The 17,891-nt window shown below is 38.9% G+C and overlaps 1 protein-coding gene across 1 annotated transcript in view; it reads left to right on the forward strand.

Moving 5' to 3' along the window:
* Positions 1-14,259: 14,259 nt before the first annotated feature.
* CDH7 (cadherin 7) overlaps positions 14,260-17,891 on the forward strand; it is a gene marked incomplete at both ends in the record, with an annotated part of 70,577 nt that continues 66,945 nt past the window's right edge. Inside the window, one exon of the mRNA XM_079533550.1 lies at positions 14,260-14,469. Within this exon, the coding sequence (XP_079389676.1) occupies positions 14,260-14,469 (210 nt within the window). The remainder of the gene's footprint in view (positions 14,470-17,891) is intronic.

A 17,891-nucleotide genomic window follows, 5' to 3' on the forward strand; every position in this document is an offset into this window, starting at 1 on the left:
TTTGCAGGAACAGTATCTTCTGCATTCTGCCCCCATTTTAATTTTTATTACAATATTTCATTTCCTATCTCTTAGTCCTAGCTCTTGCTTTATGAATTCTGAAGTTTTAAAAATTATTTTCACACTTTTATTCACAGCAGCATTCTTCAGCTGTTGATCTTTTTTTTTTTTTTGCTATTGGTAACCCACATTTCTTGCAGAATGTTCAGTGCACAACACTGTCAGCTTTGTCCTGTTGTATTCTATTTGTCTCGCTGTTGACCCTCTTGGTACAACCACTTATAATAATGAATGATATCTGGAGCCTGGCCACACAGACTACATTTTGGTCCTAGATTTCTTTGAAACCATCTATTTGTGCTTGCACGAATTACCCATCCCTATGGGGTCATGATTAAATTCTCCATTTCTCTTTACAGCCTTCTGACAACTTACCACCATCTTCTTGAGAGATTTTCAATATTTCTTTCAGTTGATTTTTTTTATATATATATATTTTTTTTGGTTGCTCTTACTGCAGTATGACTAATGAGTTATCCTCACTAACAGAATGTCCTTCTTTCAATTTTTGGCCATTCCTAGGATTAAATTTATTAACATATAGATTTCTTACCTAAAACTTTCTCTGCTTCCTTTATCTGATCTTCCTGACGATAGAAACTCCATTTTAACCTGCATCCACATTTATTGACTTAGACAACAGCAAATTATTATTTTTACAGTTATAGTCCCTTAGATTAACCAGGAATATTTCTGAAGGGGAATATAATTCTTAAGATTATACCTGCTAACCACATGTACCAGTGTGTGTGTGTCCAACACACACCAAAAGACTGTGAAAATTCAAGACAAAATACGGGGGAACAAGAGAAGAACAGCTAGAGCCATGATGGGAATGCTGAATTGGTAAAATTTCTTCCTATGTGTCATAGGCCATTGTGGAGATTTAATAAACTGACTGATTGAGTCGTTATTTTTATTTGCTACAGTTAATTTGTATTATTATCCAATTCTGCCTATCAAATCTTCTGCATAAAGTCTTCTATAGAGAAGGCTGCTGAACTTTTTGGAACTGTTAGATATGTTCCAAATTTACTGTGGATCCATGTGGGTTGGAAAACACTCCTGCAATGTAGACAACAGTGTACTTGACTCAAAAGCTCAGTTTAAACAGAGAATTAAGTCATAACTGGGTGGACAGTGAAAAGCAGAGACATTCCTGTGTTGAGATAAAGCCATTAGATTTCAATAGGCCTCTTGTTATTCCTCCTGCTAATTATAGAAATGAGTAAAAAAGATGACTAAAAATCAAACAAGCAATGCTAGCTGCTAGATTTGAAACAGAGACAATGTGACCACAAAATGGACAGTGATCTCCATTGTGATATGAAGGTGAGAAGTTTGCATCAGAATTAAACCACCCATAAATAATATCTCTGTACAGCAGAAGTCCTTACCTGAAAGTCTTGTATAACTGATTAACATTCATAGTGGGCAACCATGTGCTAATGGTTTTTAGTAACATTTTCCTTTAAAAAAAGATCTTGAAGTGCAAGATCTTCTACAGCTCTTCTATTTGCCTCATGAAAGCCATATGAGATTTCAGGTAAAGCAACAAAAAGTTAGCATTTTGCCTCTGAACATGATATATTCTAGTATCAAACAAACTCTGCAAGTGGTTGCTGAGTGCGTGATGGAAGTTCTTTCTACACAGTCAATGAGTTATCAGCATCCAAGTAACCAGACACTGTTTTTTTGAATGCATACTTTGATCACAAAGACAGAAATGCTAATATTGAGAGACTGACAGTGGCTTAAGGGACTGAGGAGAACCATAAAACTCTTTTTTTTTTTTTTTTTTTTTTTTCCTCAAGTAAAAATGCTCCCAAAGCAGTGATTACCAAAGCCCACATGGTCTAGGAAGTATTTGACAGAGTGTGAAAGTGTTTCCTGGTCAGTCCTAGATTTGCCTATGGATCACGTATACAGTACAGTATTACAACTCAGATTTTGCAGTGACACCCAGAACACTTTCAGAAGTCAAAGGAAAGGTGCCAGGAACAACAGGGTCTTTGACACCTGTGGTTGGTCTTTGAAGGGCCTAGCTAAGACATAGATCTAGTTCTTCTTTTGACAAATGGTAAGCTTTCCTTTGAAAATGGTACACGCATACCTCTCAGGATGACTAAATGCACTATAAAACATATTAGAAAGAAATACAACAGCACTGTAAGTGTGGATTACAGCCAAAATCTTCCAGTTAATGTACTGGAATGCACTGACTCACTGGCAAAAACCCACCAAGAAGACGGTCTAGAACAAATTGTATTTAAAAAATATATATTTATACATTTGCTTATGTTACTAAAAGTGGTAGATTGCCAAAAGTTACTAAGAATAATTGCTTCTTTATATTTGATTCTGCCTGGGCAATGAAATTAAATTGGCCTGCTTAGTCACACTTTCTTTTTGGAGTTACTGGACTGTTTTTCTTCAGTAAAAGTCAAAGGGTTTAATACATTTTATTTTGATGTGACAGGGTAAGCATTTAGGAAAAAAAAATAATGATACAAAAATATATATCCTATTTTCAACACAGTAAAAATAAGTTCAAATATTTTCACAGGCATGCAGTTTAATGATGGGTTTTGCTTGAGAGAACATAGATTTTTGGAAAACAAACTACACCCTTGAGAATGGTCAACTAAGTCAGTAAGAACATCATGAAATACTCCATGAGGGTCTACACATGAAAGCTTTTTATTTGGGTGATAATTGACTATTCCAATTCTGTTTAGTAATATCAGAAACAAAATTAATGAGAAAAAATCCTTCTAACCAAAACATTTCAAGTGATTGTAAAATTACTTTGTTCGGATTTGAATCTGAAGAACAAAGAGAGAGCTGGAAGGTGGTGGGTAACATCTACGAAGGTCACTGCCCCTGTATATTTTTTTCTTTTATTTCATCTCACTCTCAAACAATGAAATACTCTTCTTTATTTATTTTCATGACTGAGGTTATAGCTGCTAAAGTAAGTATGAAGATAGAAGGTTCTCAAATACAGTTTGCATGACAGAATGAATTTGAAAGAAGATGAAGGAAGGGTATCTGTGTTACTCAGTGAGCAAGAAAATAATTTGTCCTTGAAATTTGTCCTTCAAGGATCAGTGCAAAGAGTCTTATTTTGATTAATTTGTGAACGATGAATTAGGGATTGGGAGAAAGAGGACAAAAGAAAGATGAGTCCTTAATTGCAATCTTAAGCAACTGTGTGCAATCATGTTTCAGGATTTTCTTGCCTGAATACATCCTATTACATTGTAACCACACGCTCAGATGCTACATAACTTTCAGAATGAAGATTGCTTCTAGTTGCCCTCTTTAAACTACCTCTTCTTTCCACATGCCATATACTGAATTGTCTCGTCTATAAAGGTGATATTAGAAATCACATATCTGAGAATGAAGCTATAAGACAACAAACACAGTGCTTTTACCTATTCCATCTATAAAATATGCATACATGTAGATACTTCTGAATTCAAAGGATAGTAAAGTCCAGAAAGTAAAATGATAGAAGATATGAAAGGAAGAAAGGAAGAAAGAAAGATATATATAGTTCTCTATTTTTTTAAATTTTATTTTAAGAAGTGACTTTGTCTTCACATTATTAATGTTGATACTACACTTCGTAGTATATAAATATATATGAGGAATTGAATTCAGTTATAAACACAGATTATTAGTTGGTTCATAATAGGTTGAGAATGCTTTTCTCATAAAGCTATAAATCAAAAGACATTGACCAAGGTTGCCCTTGGTATGATCCATTGTTCTAAAAACAGTAGGAGTTAAAAATATTTTTGCCCGTGGAAAATGTCAGTTCAGCAGCTCTGCCAGCACTTGGAACCTCTCTCTGCCTTTTGCAGGAACAGTCCTTACTCCTGGGTGATCACCTTTCAGTGGAGGACCTCCTTCATGCTGCAGACCCAGAAAGGCTTCAGCAGTGCTGAAACGAGGTTGAAAGTTTGTACTGCCACTGTCCCTGCCGAACCAATCCCCAACAAAGGAGAGATTCATCTCCCAGACCGGCTTCCCCAAGCGACTGTGGGGCTGTGCGTGAATGCTTCAGGCACCAGCTAAGACGGAGCCTTCTCCTTCCCGGTGCGCAGCGCTCCATCCGGCACGGGCACACAGCCGTGCCTCGGCCGCCTCTCGCGCCGCTTTTCTATGGGAGCACCTGCTTTATTCATTCCATCTCTTTAGAAATACTTTTTTATTATCACTATCCCCCCTCCCCCCCGTTTAAACAGTCAGGAAGGAGGGACGGCGGCACTGAGGGAGGCAGAAGTGAGTGGGCTGCCGTCCGCGGTGACAGACCCGTGCCGCTCGCTGGGGGAGTCGTACCGCGCCTAGCGGCCCGGGACCCGCAGAGGGCACACGGAGAAGGGACTCGCAAAGATGTCCTTGCCCTCCACCCGCTCGCTGGCTCGCAACTCCCAGCTCCCCAGAACCTGCCAAGGAGATATGGATGCGAATGGGAGGCTTTGCGGATGGGAACAGGGGCAGCCTAGAGACAGAAAGAACAAAAATTGTAAAGTAGGGAACCCGGATACTTCGGATTAGTTTTGCTACTTCTCCTTCGCGCCCTGGGCGCTCGGTTGACAAGCTTGTATATTGGGGGTAGGGGGATGGGGCAGAGGGGATTAAAAAATGTCTTAAACTCTCTGCCCCAGCTCCATGCTTTCAAATGCAAATCGGGAGATAGATTGGCTCGCGCCCCACCCCCTAGCCCTGCTCCTGATTTTTATCCAAAGGGCTCCATCTGTATATCCTGTCAAGGAGGAGGAGAGGCGGGGGGAGAGGGGTCGGGCAGGCTGCTCACTCTCTGGATCCCTTTTCAATAGCGACCACTGGGTCTTCGGGAGGTACAAAAAGTCGCGGTGCCTCCGCGCCCACGAAGGGAGCTGGCAGCCGGCACCGGCACCGGCCGCTGAGCGGTGATATCCCCTGCCCAGAGCAGCATCCCCACCTCCACTGTCTCCTCCCTCCCTTCTCTCCCTCCTCCTCCTCCCGCAGCCAGGATCCGCACCCAGTCGGAGCTGGGCTTGGCACCGGCACCCACTTCTCGCTCCGTGCGCGCAGCGGCTGTCTGCGCCGTGCAGTGAGTGGAGGAGGGAGAGCAGGAGGAGAAGGAGGAACGGGGGCAGCGGAGGCGCTCGTGCCTCCGCGGGTGCTGGCAGTGCGCGGGCGGGCGCGCAGTCCCCATGCCAGGCGGGCGCTCGCCGCCCGCAGCCCAGCCCCCGCCTGGGAGAACCCCGGCAGTGCTCCGCCGCTCGGGCACCGCCGGCCCTTGGGATTAAAGCACTCAGTGCGCCGGGCAGCCGAGGGAGAGGGGCTGCAGGTAAGTGCCGCCTGCACCTGCTCCTTTTCCCCACCCCCGTGTAGGCAGAGGGAGATCAGAGGAGTTGCGAGAAGGGCTGAGCGAGGCTCCTGTCCCCGTGTCCCTGCGCGGCTTTCCGCGGGAAGTTTTCACTCCGCAGTGCGGGGGGACGGCGGAGAAGGGGCAGCGGGAACATCGGGAACGGGCTGCGGTCGGGAAGTGCGAGCGCCGATGTTCTGCCTGTGTGTGCGCGCCTCCTGAAAAGAATAAGGAACAATGGCATCTCCTGACTCTTTGGAGAAGTCTCACGGACAGGGGAGAGAGGGAGTGGGGGAAGGGAGGACTGTAGACTTCTGCACAGCGTAGTCAGCACCAGGCACCAAGTCCTCGGTCCTTTCTTTACCGAAGCTGTTGTCTTGCTGGAGCTCTGAGTTCAGCGCTGATGCTGCAGGGCAACAGATTGAAGAGGCCGGGAAATCCGGACTTATTTCCCAGAGCTTTTCTTCTCTTATGTCAAGGATATTTTGGAGTTTGCAAACGTGGAAATGGTGGGAGCTTGTTTCTTTGATTAGTATTCAGTTGGTAGAGCTGGCTCTGCAGTGCTTGGCTGGTTGGTACTGACCCTTCCCCCTGCCCCGGCCCCCATCTATCCATACATCCACATACAGAAAGCACAAAAAGCAGATCGCGTGTACTAGCAATAAGAATTTTGTGATCTGGATCCAACTTGTAGTTGGTAAACGGAAGGAAATACCCTTCTCTGATAGAGGATTTAGCCTTTGTACCTGTGCTTTCCAAAGGTGAGATAGTTCAGGTGAGCAAAGATTCCGTGAATGATGGCTTTCCCAGCAAACCAGTAGATTTAGGAAGGCAGGGCAGAGAATAGTGAGACACTTGATTCTGGGACTTGAAATGAAGATACTTTAATCTTTTTTCCTATTGGAAGGAAAAAAAATCTCATGTTCTGATAGATAACTTCTCAAGTCAAAGCAGAGACTTAAAAGGGCAGCGTATACTTAGTAGTTTCTCTAACAAGACATAGTGCCACACCATTTTTTAGCAAAAGCATTGGTGATCATTATGTTTTGCAGAAAATAAATTACTTTCTGGGAGGAATAAGAAAATCAATAGAGAAAGGAACAAAACTCCTACATGTCTATTTCTGTAACAGTCTCACCTTGCCAGTGGTGTGTCTTTTCTTTATCGTGTCTGCTAATTGCTCATGGGAAGTTTGCAAGGGTTCACTATGGCATAGGTAGATCTTATCCAGTTTCTGGAGAAGATAGGTCCATATAACCTCATGTGAAGAGTTATTCAGATGAATGGACAAGTTACATTAACAGCATGACAGCTGTGTAAGTAATTGAAGTTTTCTTAGATTATAACTTCCAAAGGTACAACAGGTCAGCAGATGAGTTGTAAAATGATGCTAGTTTGCTCTTAGCAATATCAGAGCAGTTTAAAAAATGTAAAAGTGAAGTCAGAGCATTTAGAAATAATCTGTGCACCTCATTAAAACTAGTTCAGTGTAATAGCGGTGCTAGCATGTTTGGAAGAAAAATAATAGTAAAAACACCAAGTAAATCTAACCCAACTCCCAAGGGCCAAGTGCGACATCCTGTTTAAAGACCTTGTACACACTTCTCTGCCTCTCTCAGCCTGCATTTACCAGGGGATATCATCTAGACAAGCTTCTTTTTTAGGGGTGCAGAAAAAGGCTAAGTAAGATTTTTAAAATAATTACAGTAAAATCCACAGGAAGTAGAGCAGAGCAGAGCAAAGAATCTGAAAGCTGACTCTGGCAATTTTTAATGTTAAATATCTGAAAAACTCTGGGTTTGAGAAGTTAATAGAGATGTAGAATGTCCTGGTATTTTAGGAAAATATCCAAGTTAATAATCTGGGCTGCCACTGCATTGTTAGAAATGTGTCTGAGCTAATGTGAAGAAAAAAACGAAAAACAAAAAACAAAACAACAATCATTGGTAATGTGGACTGTTTCCTTGCAAAAGCCATTGAAGATTGGATTTTTAATCAGAGGGCATTTCACCCTAATAATGGGAGACTTTATTGTAATTAAAGTCTGCTGCAGGTCATTAGAAATGTGTTAACAATATCAGATGGCAGCCTTACAGCTCTTTTAAGTCTACTTTTATTGATATAATAGCAAAGCACTCTTGATTATTTGTCTTTGATTTAATAGCAAAGAAGTCTTATCCTTCCATATAAAAGGATAACAGTAAATCATTTATTTAGCTGCAGATTACCCGTGAATTATCTGATGAGAAGAACAGATCCTTTTCATGTATAACTTTGAGTGCTTTGTCCATGTTTTTCTGTTTTTTTTTTTTTTTTTTTTTCCCCCAGCAGTCAGACGCTTGACTCAAAGTCATTATTAATGCAAAACCTAAGGTTGTTTTACTCCAAGTTAAAGTCTTACTTTGCTGTAAACTTGGCTAAGCCTTTCCTCAAAGGTATTCAACACATAAACAAACTCCAGTGTCAATGAAAATAGAAGGTATTTTCAATTTCAAATGCTCTGTAGATGAGTATACTATCATAAGACTGTTTTAGTGATGGGCTGGTTAGGAATTTTCACTGTTTTTTTTTTTTTTTTTTTTTTTTTTTTGCTATTGGCTTCAGTGTCTGGTCAGCTCAGTGGTTCTTCAACAAATGTCTTTCCTGAGCCACCCAGTTTAGTGCTTATCAAGCACACTTTTTTTTTTTTTTTTTTTTTTTTTTTTTTTGGATGTATTCTTTCATGCTACTACTGGGCATTATTTTCTTGTAGCAATAAAAATCATTAAATTCTAGCTGACAAAGGGTGAATAAAATCCATGACGTTTACTTCTGTCCTGCCTGTCAAATCAGGCTTAACTCTGAGCAGTAATGCAGGAGTGCCTCCTCTGGGAATTCAGTGGTTCTGCAAGGAAATGTCACTAAGTCATTTCTTCCCCTAGGTATTATGTGAAATTTCTCAAATTAAATGAAGCTGCAGAAATTGAGCTTGAGGAAATTTAAATATTTGACTTGATTGGTCACAGAATTACAAATACTGCTGCTGTTTCTTTTCAATAATGAATCAAATTAGCATAATCCTTTCCAGCAACTTAGATCTATAAAATATACTATAGCAATGTGGAAGAAAAAACCAACAAAGCATTTTCATTTGGAGAAAATAATATAAATATTTATTTATTTTGTCAATATATCTAGAGAGAAGGGAGGAGAGAGGGGAGAAAGAAGCTCAAACAACTGGACTTTACAGTCACATACAGTATTATGATCAACTGCAGAGCACTGTGAAAAAACAAAACCAGTTTGGTTTTCTCTCTGCATATTTGTGAAGCCATATCATTTATCAAATTGTGTCTAGTGTTTTCCTGTTGTCTCACCAGGTTGTTCCACCTGAGTCAGAGGGTACTGGAGCCAACTTAGTGTAACAGTGCCATATGTTTGGAGCAGTGGTAGTTTCTTGCTTGATAACCAGATGCAGACTGCAGAATGTGCACTTCATCTACAGATCTCCCATGTGAATATTTAGGCCAGCTAGCTGCAGGAGATTATGGTCTGTAATGTAATGTCATTTGGCACAGGAAGTTAACAGGTCTGATTTGGTTCCCAGGCCTCCATTTCATGGAATGGTCCCCACCTCACTTGCTTCAAGGTACCCTCCTACAAAAGGAAAAAACTATTTATTTATTTATGTGTATTTCTGTAGAAAAAGTACAGTGACCAGACAGTGCAATCTACACCATAATTAGATATGTTCTCATCTCCAAACACTTTGTTTCAAGGATCACAGAGCTCCTATGCCTGCAGAAGAGTCTCCTGTGATATTTAGATATGTTGCATTGCTATGAGACCTGCTATAAGTTCCTTAAAAGGAAATTTTCCACAGAAATTGCAACCCTTTCCAGTAGGCACTGTAAAACTGTATCTGAAAACATACATATTTTGGCGAGGTTATGTCAGGGGGCTCACCTGCTGGTTCAACTTTGTTTAAATGATCCTGGTTCAAGATCCACTGTCAACAATTACCCTCAGAATTATGTCAACACACTGGGTCTTGTTTCCTTAAATATCTCAAGTGAGTGTGTGTGGGGGAGAGGATAACTGTGTGCTCTTGGCAAGCTAAAACAAAATTTACTGGCAGATGTTTTCTGGGCTGCAGTTCTAGAGATGGTGAGAGCTAAGTTTGACCAGTGAATTTTGTTATAGTATCAAAGACTGAAGCAATCTTACAAGAGCAAAGAAGGGTGGAGCAGGGAGCAGAAAGGGTGGAGAAGGCAAGAGGATTGAAAAATCTAAGTTAGACCTTAAATGGATGCTCTGATTTGAAAGTAAGTTTTCAAAACAGACAAATGTAATCCAGTCCAATGGAGCTTAGTAATGGAAAAGATTTGGGATTTCTGCTTCTGCCTGAAGAATTTTGTTGAAAAGACTTTAGAACAATATAAAGTGATGGACAAAATTCTATGTTAGGTTGACAAGGAAATAATGTGGTTCATATGTTCAACTGGCACTGTGACACTAGTAGCAGTATGTGAGTGAAAGTTTGTAGGAATTTGTACTTTGACTGCAAATATTAGCTGGTGAAAAAAAGAAAGGAAAAGCATCATGAACCTTCACCAAAGGCCCTTCAGGGCTGCAGGAATTTCAGTGGTGGGGAAAGAGGACTTCCACAAGGACATGTAGGAGACTGAAGACCTCTTTTGTCCATATCTACTGAGGCTCATGGCTACATTCAGATAACCAGAACTAGTCTTGGTGTGTTGTTTCAGAATTTATGAAATGAAACAAAATATTCAGAAGGATTTTCAGTGGGTGTAACTGATCCTTAATTGCTAGCAACAAGGGGAATTATTCCTTAAAGCTGAGGATTTTATTCATGATCTGAATGCTTTCATCATACCAAGATTGCCCCGTGGAGACCATGCATAATGGTGTCTTTTTGACTCTAGCAGATTGTTTTGGTGAAGTAGAGTAGTAACATTTTTCAGAGTAGCAGTGTTCACCAGAGAACTTCTGCAACAAGGTTATGGGTCAAATACAGCCCAATTTTTATACAACAGATGGGAGAAAATGTAAATTTTATGGTTTGTATTGAATTAAGAGTTTATTACTTTTTTGGATATACGTTATTCAGTTTAATGTCTTATAAAACAAGCAGCTATTTAAGAGCATGAAAGAGTAGGTGTTTGATGAATATTTTTAATGGACTTTTTTTTTTTTTTTTTTTTTTTTTTTTTGGTAGAGGGTGTGGAATGAGGTGGTATTTCTGTAGCTGTTCACTTAGCAAGTTACTGTTAGAGCAAAAGAGACTACACGTATAGTCCAGATCACAAAACATACTCTTTGAATTATACAGTGTTACTTTTTTCTTTTTTCTTTTTTCTTTTTTCTTTTTTTTTTTTCTTTTTTTTTTTTTTTTGTATTTGTGAATGTCAGGGCTATATGCAAAGTAAATAGGGAATGCAAGCTTATATGTGGAAAGTAGAGCTTAGTGAAATTCATCTAAGTTTTAAAACTCCAATAGCTCTTTAAGAAGGCAAATCTTGAGGAGACATGTTTGCATTTTGGCCCATTTGAGAAGTAACTTTACATAAATGTGAAATAACATACTAGACTAATGAATGACATTAATTACAAGTGCAAATATTTTTAGTTCATTTGTGCAGAACAGGATACCATTTAATAACAGAGAATGTTTAAACACAAAGTAATTGCAGGTCAGTTTTGTGTTTACTTCATACTCAGGCTTGTAAATAGAGATAATAGAGAAAGGACCTAAATCAGAGAATTCCATCCCCTCTGCTGCTGTCATTACTAGTCATATCTGTTACTGCAAGTGCTCCTGGATTTAAATTTATACCTTGATGAGGAGAAAAACACCAACATTTTAGCTTTCCTTTCAGTTTCGTGAATGCTGTGATGTTTCTTGTGAATTACATATTTATACTTGTGCACTTCACAGAGAAGGTGATGTTGAAGTGCTAGCTATGTTTGAACAAGCATATTTTCTTTTGTTTACGTATAACCATATGCACTTCATATAAATGTATACAATATGAATATATCTAAAATATCTATCGATATGAAGAATTATTATTAAATTCTTCAGTATTTTTTTCCCCAAATAAAAAAAGATTTTGTGCATTTCTTGCCACCCTCCTTTAAAAAAAATAAAAGCTCTAAGAGATTTAGAAATACTGGAAGATTTGTTCTGAAGAAGGGAAGGAGTAGAGGGAAGAGAACTTCAGAGAAGTGTGCTGCCAGATAGACAAACAAAAATAATTGGGATTCTGGAGACTGTGTGATGAAAGGATTTTAGAATGAGTAAATGACAATATGTATATATATTTTTTTCCAGGGGGTGTGAATTTTCTGCTTTTCATCATATTGTGCTGTCTAGCATATGGACTGTTTTTCAGTTGGTATTTTGGGTGCATTTTTCAGTTCCATGCTGTGGTGTGTGGCTAGGGACCATGGCACTCCATATGGTGGCTTTCATACTTCCCTGCAGGTGTTAAAGAAAGGATATAAGAGAACACTGTTCAAGATAAAGGTTAGAGTGATTCTAGGTTTAATATGTCTGCTCAGAGAAAGAACAAGACATTTCAAACTGCTTAGTGGAAAGACTTTAACATATTGTAAATGTTTTACTGACATTTCTTAAGAAAATCCATTTAATATTTTTATCTCTGTTAAGTAACAATCTGCTGCCTCTTTGAAATAAACTGATAGCTTATCAATATCAGATGTGTTGAACCTAACGTAACTTAGACGCAGAGAGGGAAAACGAAGAGATGTGCAAACAGCCCCTGTTACAGGCAATGCTTTTCTTACCTGAGAGGGATGGAAGGAACTGCAAGTAGCACTAGGAGTGCAAAGAGGTTCTCCTTGGTACCTATAGTAGTCCTTCTAGTAATTACAATGTCATGTGGTTATGATTTACCCAATGGCCCACATCAAAACTGAGCTACGACTATTTGGGATAAATCATTTTAAACTGGACTCTGCTACACTTGCATGTTAGTCCTGCTGGGAAAAGAATCTTGCTGTATGTTGGAGTGGAGTCTCTTTTAACTGTAGCATCACCTTTTGGAAATTAGGATCTTTTGGTAAGGTATTTCCTGTTCTTTGTTTTGCCTGTGGGGAGACACTAGATTTTCATATATGGAAGCTTTCAAATTGCTGCTGCTGCTTAGCGTACGTGCTCCGTGGGTTTGTGGTTTATCCCACTAGTCTCTAAGCAAAGACTTTCTGGTGCAGGGCAGTACCACAGAGGGGATTATTATAAAAAGGCTTTAAATACAGTCTATAATCAGAAGAGCTTTTTATTTGTTTCGTGTTTGTGCCCTCTAGGTGCCTTGGCAGCACATAGTTCTGCAGCTAAAGAGCTTGACATACTGAAAACAGATATCAGAGATCGCGTTCCAGTCAGTTTTAATAGTAATGGCTAGGAATATAATAATCAAAGAACATTTAATGCGTTCATTATTTAATCTCTCTCCTTTTTAGATAAATACAATATAACAAAGGAGGCAGTCTTCATTCTTCCATGACTTCCTAAGTGGCAACAGTTCACTTTAACTGAAAGCCTTGTTATGCGTTTTAATTTCATCCTCATTTTCACCTTGTGTTTGGCAGCTCTTAAATACTTCTCATCTGCCTCACTGCTTGCTCAGACGAGAAGAATGCCTATTTCAGAGAGAATTGCTTACTTGTCTTAACGCAGGTGAATTCCCTAAAATGCAAAGCTGCATTTTCCTTCTGACTAACATAATGTGTGCTTTCATAATCCTTATATTAATATATCATTAGTCAGCTGGAGGATGTTCTTAACTGTAAGAGGAACGAGTAATAACTGATTTAATGTGTTAGAGGGTTTTTTAATCTTTACTGAATTCCACCAGTTACTAAATGATCAGGATGATGCACAGAAGGATAAAACTTCTGTGTGTTACTGCTGAAGAATCATCAGTCATTAAATTAAGTTAGCAGTGAAAATATAAAATCAAATTGTTTTCTGATCATACATGTGCATAAGTATGTAATCTTGTCTAACACGCCTCTTATGCTTTAGGAATGCATGTAGAAAAAAAAATGACTGGGTAGCTCTCAGAGCTTTTGAGCTGGTCACATTCAGATCTCTACAAATCCAAACATCTGGTCTACTGTGACTAAGAATCAATTAGATTGTTCTGTTTCTTTTTATACTCAGTTATTTTACTTTCCAGTAAGAGAGTTAAGCTAGCATATGTCCTTTCCATTAATATAGCTTCCTGCCTGTAGCTGGTTTATAATTGTGGTGGTAATGGCAAGTAAAGCTGAGTATAGGAGGCAGAGGAGTTAAAAGACAAAACAAATAACTGCAAAATAATTACACTTGTTTTGCTTATTTTAAATAGAAAACAAAATCAGCCTTTGTCCTGGGGAAACAGATATACAGAAAGAACATACATAAGGAAATTTTATAGCTACAAATACAGATTTATCAGCAGTACTAATGCAATCCAAGGAACACAGTCTAAACTCTGAGTCTTAGTAGTAAACTCAAAGGTATTGATAATTAGAAAAATCATAAATTAACATTCCTGCATTAAGTGAATGTGGCAAAGAATTTGCTTTCTTAAATAAAATAAAGTTCTGACAACAGTTCTTGCTTTTTCTTTCCCAACAGGTACCTATTATGCCATTTATTTGGTGAAGACTGCTCAGCAGTGGTGACCTCTCCCAATCAACTACTCCATAAATTATTATCTCTGGACTCCCAGCTGACACCCTGCCGGAGGCAAGAGCTGCAGAGACAACTGGAATTGTGCCCATTCTCATCAAGGTTTTTTCTTACACGGGAGGAAAAAAAAAAGATGAAGTTGGGCAAAGTGGAGTTCTGCCATTTGTTGCAGATAATAGCTCTTTTCCTGTGTCTTTCTGGGATGAATCAAGCTGAACCCTCGAGGTCCAGGTCAAAGCCCTACTTTCAGTCTGGGAGGACAAGAACCAAACGCAGCTGGGTGTGGAATCAGTTCTTTGTGCTGGAAGAATACATGGGCTCAGATCCACTCTATGTAGGAAAGGTAGGGGATTTAAGGAAACTTTGGAAGGTACAGGTGCCTGCCTTTCAATGAAATAATAAGGTGTAACCTGGAAATTGCAACTAAGTCAGTATGGTTGAAATACACCGGGATGGGTCCAAGTTATATATCTGGGGAAAAACAAAGACAAAAAAACCTTTTAGCACTTCCAAGTAGAAATGCATTATGTTTCTGACTCCTCGTAATTTTCTAAGAGCTTTATATGTTGTCTATGCTTGTTTAAAGGAATACAGTGATGATAATATTTAACCATCACTGATACAATGGCAGTATTTTATTAATAATGTTAGTTATATTTTGTTGTGTGGGAATAGAGAAATATAAAAATATCCTTTCATAAAGACTAAAAGCTATCCACAGAAAACAGCTGCTCTCTGTTTTGCTATTTGAGAGTATTATGGTTGAGAGAGAAAGATTCAGGCATCTGGGGGTGTGACAGTGGAAAGGAGGGCACATCTGCAGCTCTGCTTGTCTGGCAGAATAGTACCTCAGGGGCCTGCTGCCCTCCATGGACAGTACAGCCCTGTGGCTTTGCTCACTCTCTGATGGGCACCAGACCAGCACAGAACAAGCCCTTGTGTCAGGGCATCCCAAATGGCTTGTTGTCAGCATCTGTAGCTGCATGTGGAGCACACTGAGAACAGCTGTGAACCCGAGACTCAGCTCATTCACTGTGCTGTGTTGATGAGCAGTGTGCTTCCTTCAGCAATTATGGAGTAAAAAAACAAAAACAAAAACAAAAAAAAAAACCACAAAAAAAAAACCCCAACCCTCTTGTGTTTCTATGTAAGGTTTTTGTGTAATCATCTTAGTGAAAGAAAAACTCATTTCTCTATGTGATATCAGAATCAATAAATAGAGTTTCTCACTAAAATAGAGCAAAAGCATAGAAAGCACAGGAGTGACAGCTTTTGGCAAAATGGCATGCTTGCAGAAAAATAGTTGAAGTAATCTGAATTCAAATGCGTCAAATGTATGAGTGCTGGGAATTTCAGCATGCTTATTTCATCCTACTGAGAAAAAACCTTGATGTTTGTGTTAATGTAGTTAAGCACTTAGAGTTTAATCATGCCATCTGAATAATCGAGCTGAATGGGGATCTGCTGTTGTGATTAAAACTATGGTTGTGTTTAGGTGCTTTTGTGAACTAGGGCTACAACTTCACAGTACTGAGACCTTAGAAATAAGTGCTAGAATCAAAAATCATCTCCCCTTGCAAGGCTCACAAATATTTCTGTTTGGAGAGTATGTAGCAGTTTTCATTTTGATGCCATGCAGCCACTACTTGGCTTTGTAAGTTTTGCCTTTCGGGCAAAACCATTTTCAGGTTGGAACTTCTCTTGTGCTTCTGGAAAATGACACATTTTGGCATTCCCTCCTGGTGATGGAAAAAATATATGTGCTTTACAAATTAGAATTTCTCTCCTGGAAAGGAAATGTCTAAGTATTTGAAAGAAATCTGGTTTTATAGCAATTCTTATATTCATATGATTATTGTATTTTGGCCAAATGTACAGTGATAGTGCTAGAGTACACGATATTTTCATGCATGTGGTTATTTTTAGCCTCACAGTCTGCTCTTTCCTTGTCCTTTACAGATGTCCTAACATTTATGAGCAGATATCTTCTGAAAAACAAGCAGTCTTTTTTTTTTTTTTGTAACATCCTGTACCCAATGTTACCCAGCTTTTTTTTTTTTTTTTTTTTTTTTTTTTTTTAAATCAGCAGTATGAATTCATGGCTCAAGAACTTGCATTTGTACCAGCAGTTCATTTTATAGGAAAAGCAGACATAAATCTGCACTTGCAAAAGGAAACCCTTCTTCCTGGAAACAGAGCCCTTGCTGAGCATCTTATGAGATAAGACATGCCCAGTTCCTAACCTTCACACTGGAGAGGCTTTTTACTATGTGATTCCTGAGGTGCAATCATGACCAAAGCTGCATTCCCATGCAGAGGAGCAAAGAGGTGAAGAAGTGATTTTCTTTCTGTGTTAACATATTATGTGCTCACTTCACCGCTCTGAAGTGAACCGCAGTTACTTTCCCCTCCTAAAAATATTGCTGTCCTTGTTTCAAACGTTTCAGGTTAGGGACTGACGAGACTGAGATTTGGATAGGAAAGGTTGTTTTTTTTTTTTCCCCCCTTGGTGAGGAAAGTGAAGAGCCTGCATAATATGTCTCTGATCAAGTGAAGTGGAGACAGCAGTCAGACTGCCTTGTATTCTGTAGAGTGCTCTGCTCCTGGGGAGGTCAGTCCTGCGCTCCCTGAACAGAAGTTCAGGATGCTTTGTGGGATGCCCTTCTGACTGCATACCCTGGAAGGTGGAACCTTGGTAATGAAATACCAATGTTATTTCCATGTTTGGCATTAATTCTGTCCTCCTGTGTACATACACTTTGACACTTTAATCACTTTAACATGTGGGCTAAAATCCTATTGCTCTTAAATTATAATACGATTCCTATTTGCTTCAGATAGATGAGATGCTTAAAATATTTTTCAGCCTAAAATATATTTTTAAATGTTTTCATACTAAGACTTCTTGTCTACACCAGGGCATATACTGCAAGGTATATATTGAAAACTATTTATTCTGAGTGGTGGGGGCTTTCTTTGGTTTTGTAAAAAATATTCATGTTCTTGAGGGAGCAAGGGCCTGTTTCTTCAGTTTCTCTGGAGAAACCTCTTGAGGAGGACCTGTAGGAATGAGGGATGACGGAGATTTGTTGCCGCTGTTTGTTTTCGTTTTCTCTTTTTTTTTTTTTTCCAAGTTGGTCTTTTCTATCCATAGCATAAATTTTAATCATTCTAGGTTGAAACTTGAGTAAATCTGAGTGTCTTTTGGGAGGTGCTTAGCATATAACCAGATTGTCAACTGATTCATACACAATTTCAATCTGTCAGCAGAGCATATGTTATATTCACTGAGAGGGCTGAAGCATTTAACTGTTTAGCTCATTTACCTGTTTAGATAGGCCCTTTTATCTATCAGATGAGCCATGTGGGAGGTGAGGTAGTTAACTATGATATTGAACTAGCTGGAAGCATAAGTGTCTTCTGTTTTCCAAAAGCTATTTACTATTTCTCTTTAATATGTCTTGTAAAATGCCTTATTCTGTATTTTCCATATAAAGGACTTTGATGGAATCTATTTAGACAAACAAAATAATAGTTCAGAATAGTTTTAAATGACTAAATACTTAAAACTGGGGAGTATATGCTACAGTATTGAATTTTTAAAAAATCTGTACGTAGCCATGTAATTAAAGTATGTATAGATATGCACCGACAAAAAGAGATGCAACTGAAGTATAACTTTACAAGTCTGTTAATATCCTTTTTAGATGTTTGGTCATATTTTCTTGTTATACAACCAAGCAAACATCCAAAGAGTGTGTTTTT

The sequence above is a fragment of the Tetrao urogallus genome, assembly GCF_951394365.1.
Source record: "Tetrao urogallus genome assembly, chromosome: 3".
Lineage (NCBI taxonomy): Eukaryota > Metazoa > Chordata > Aves > Galliformes > Phasianidae > Tetrao > Tetrao urogallus.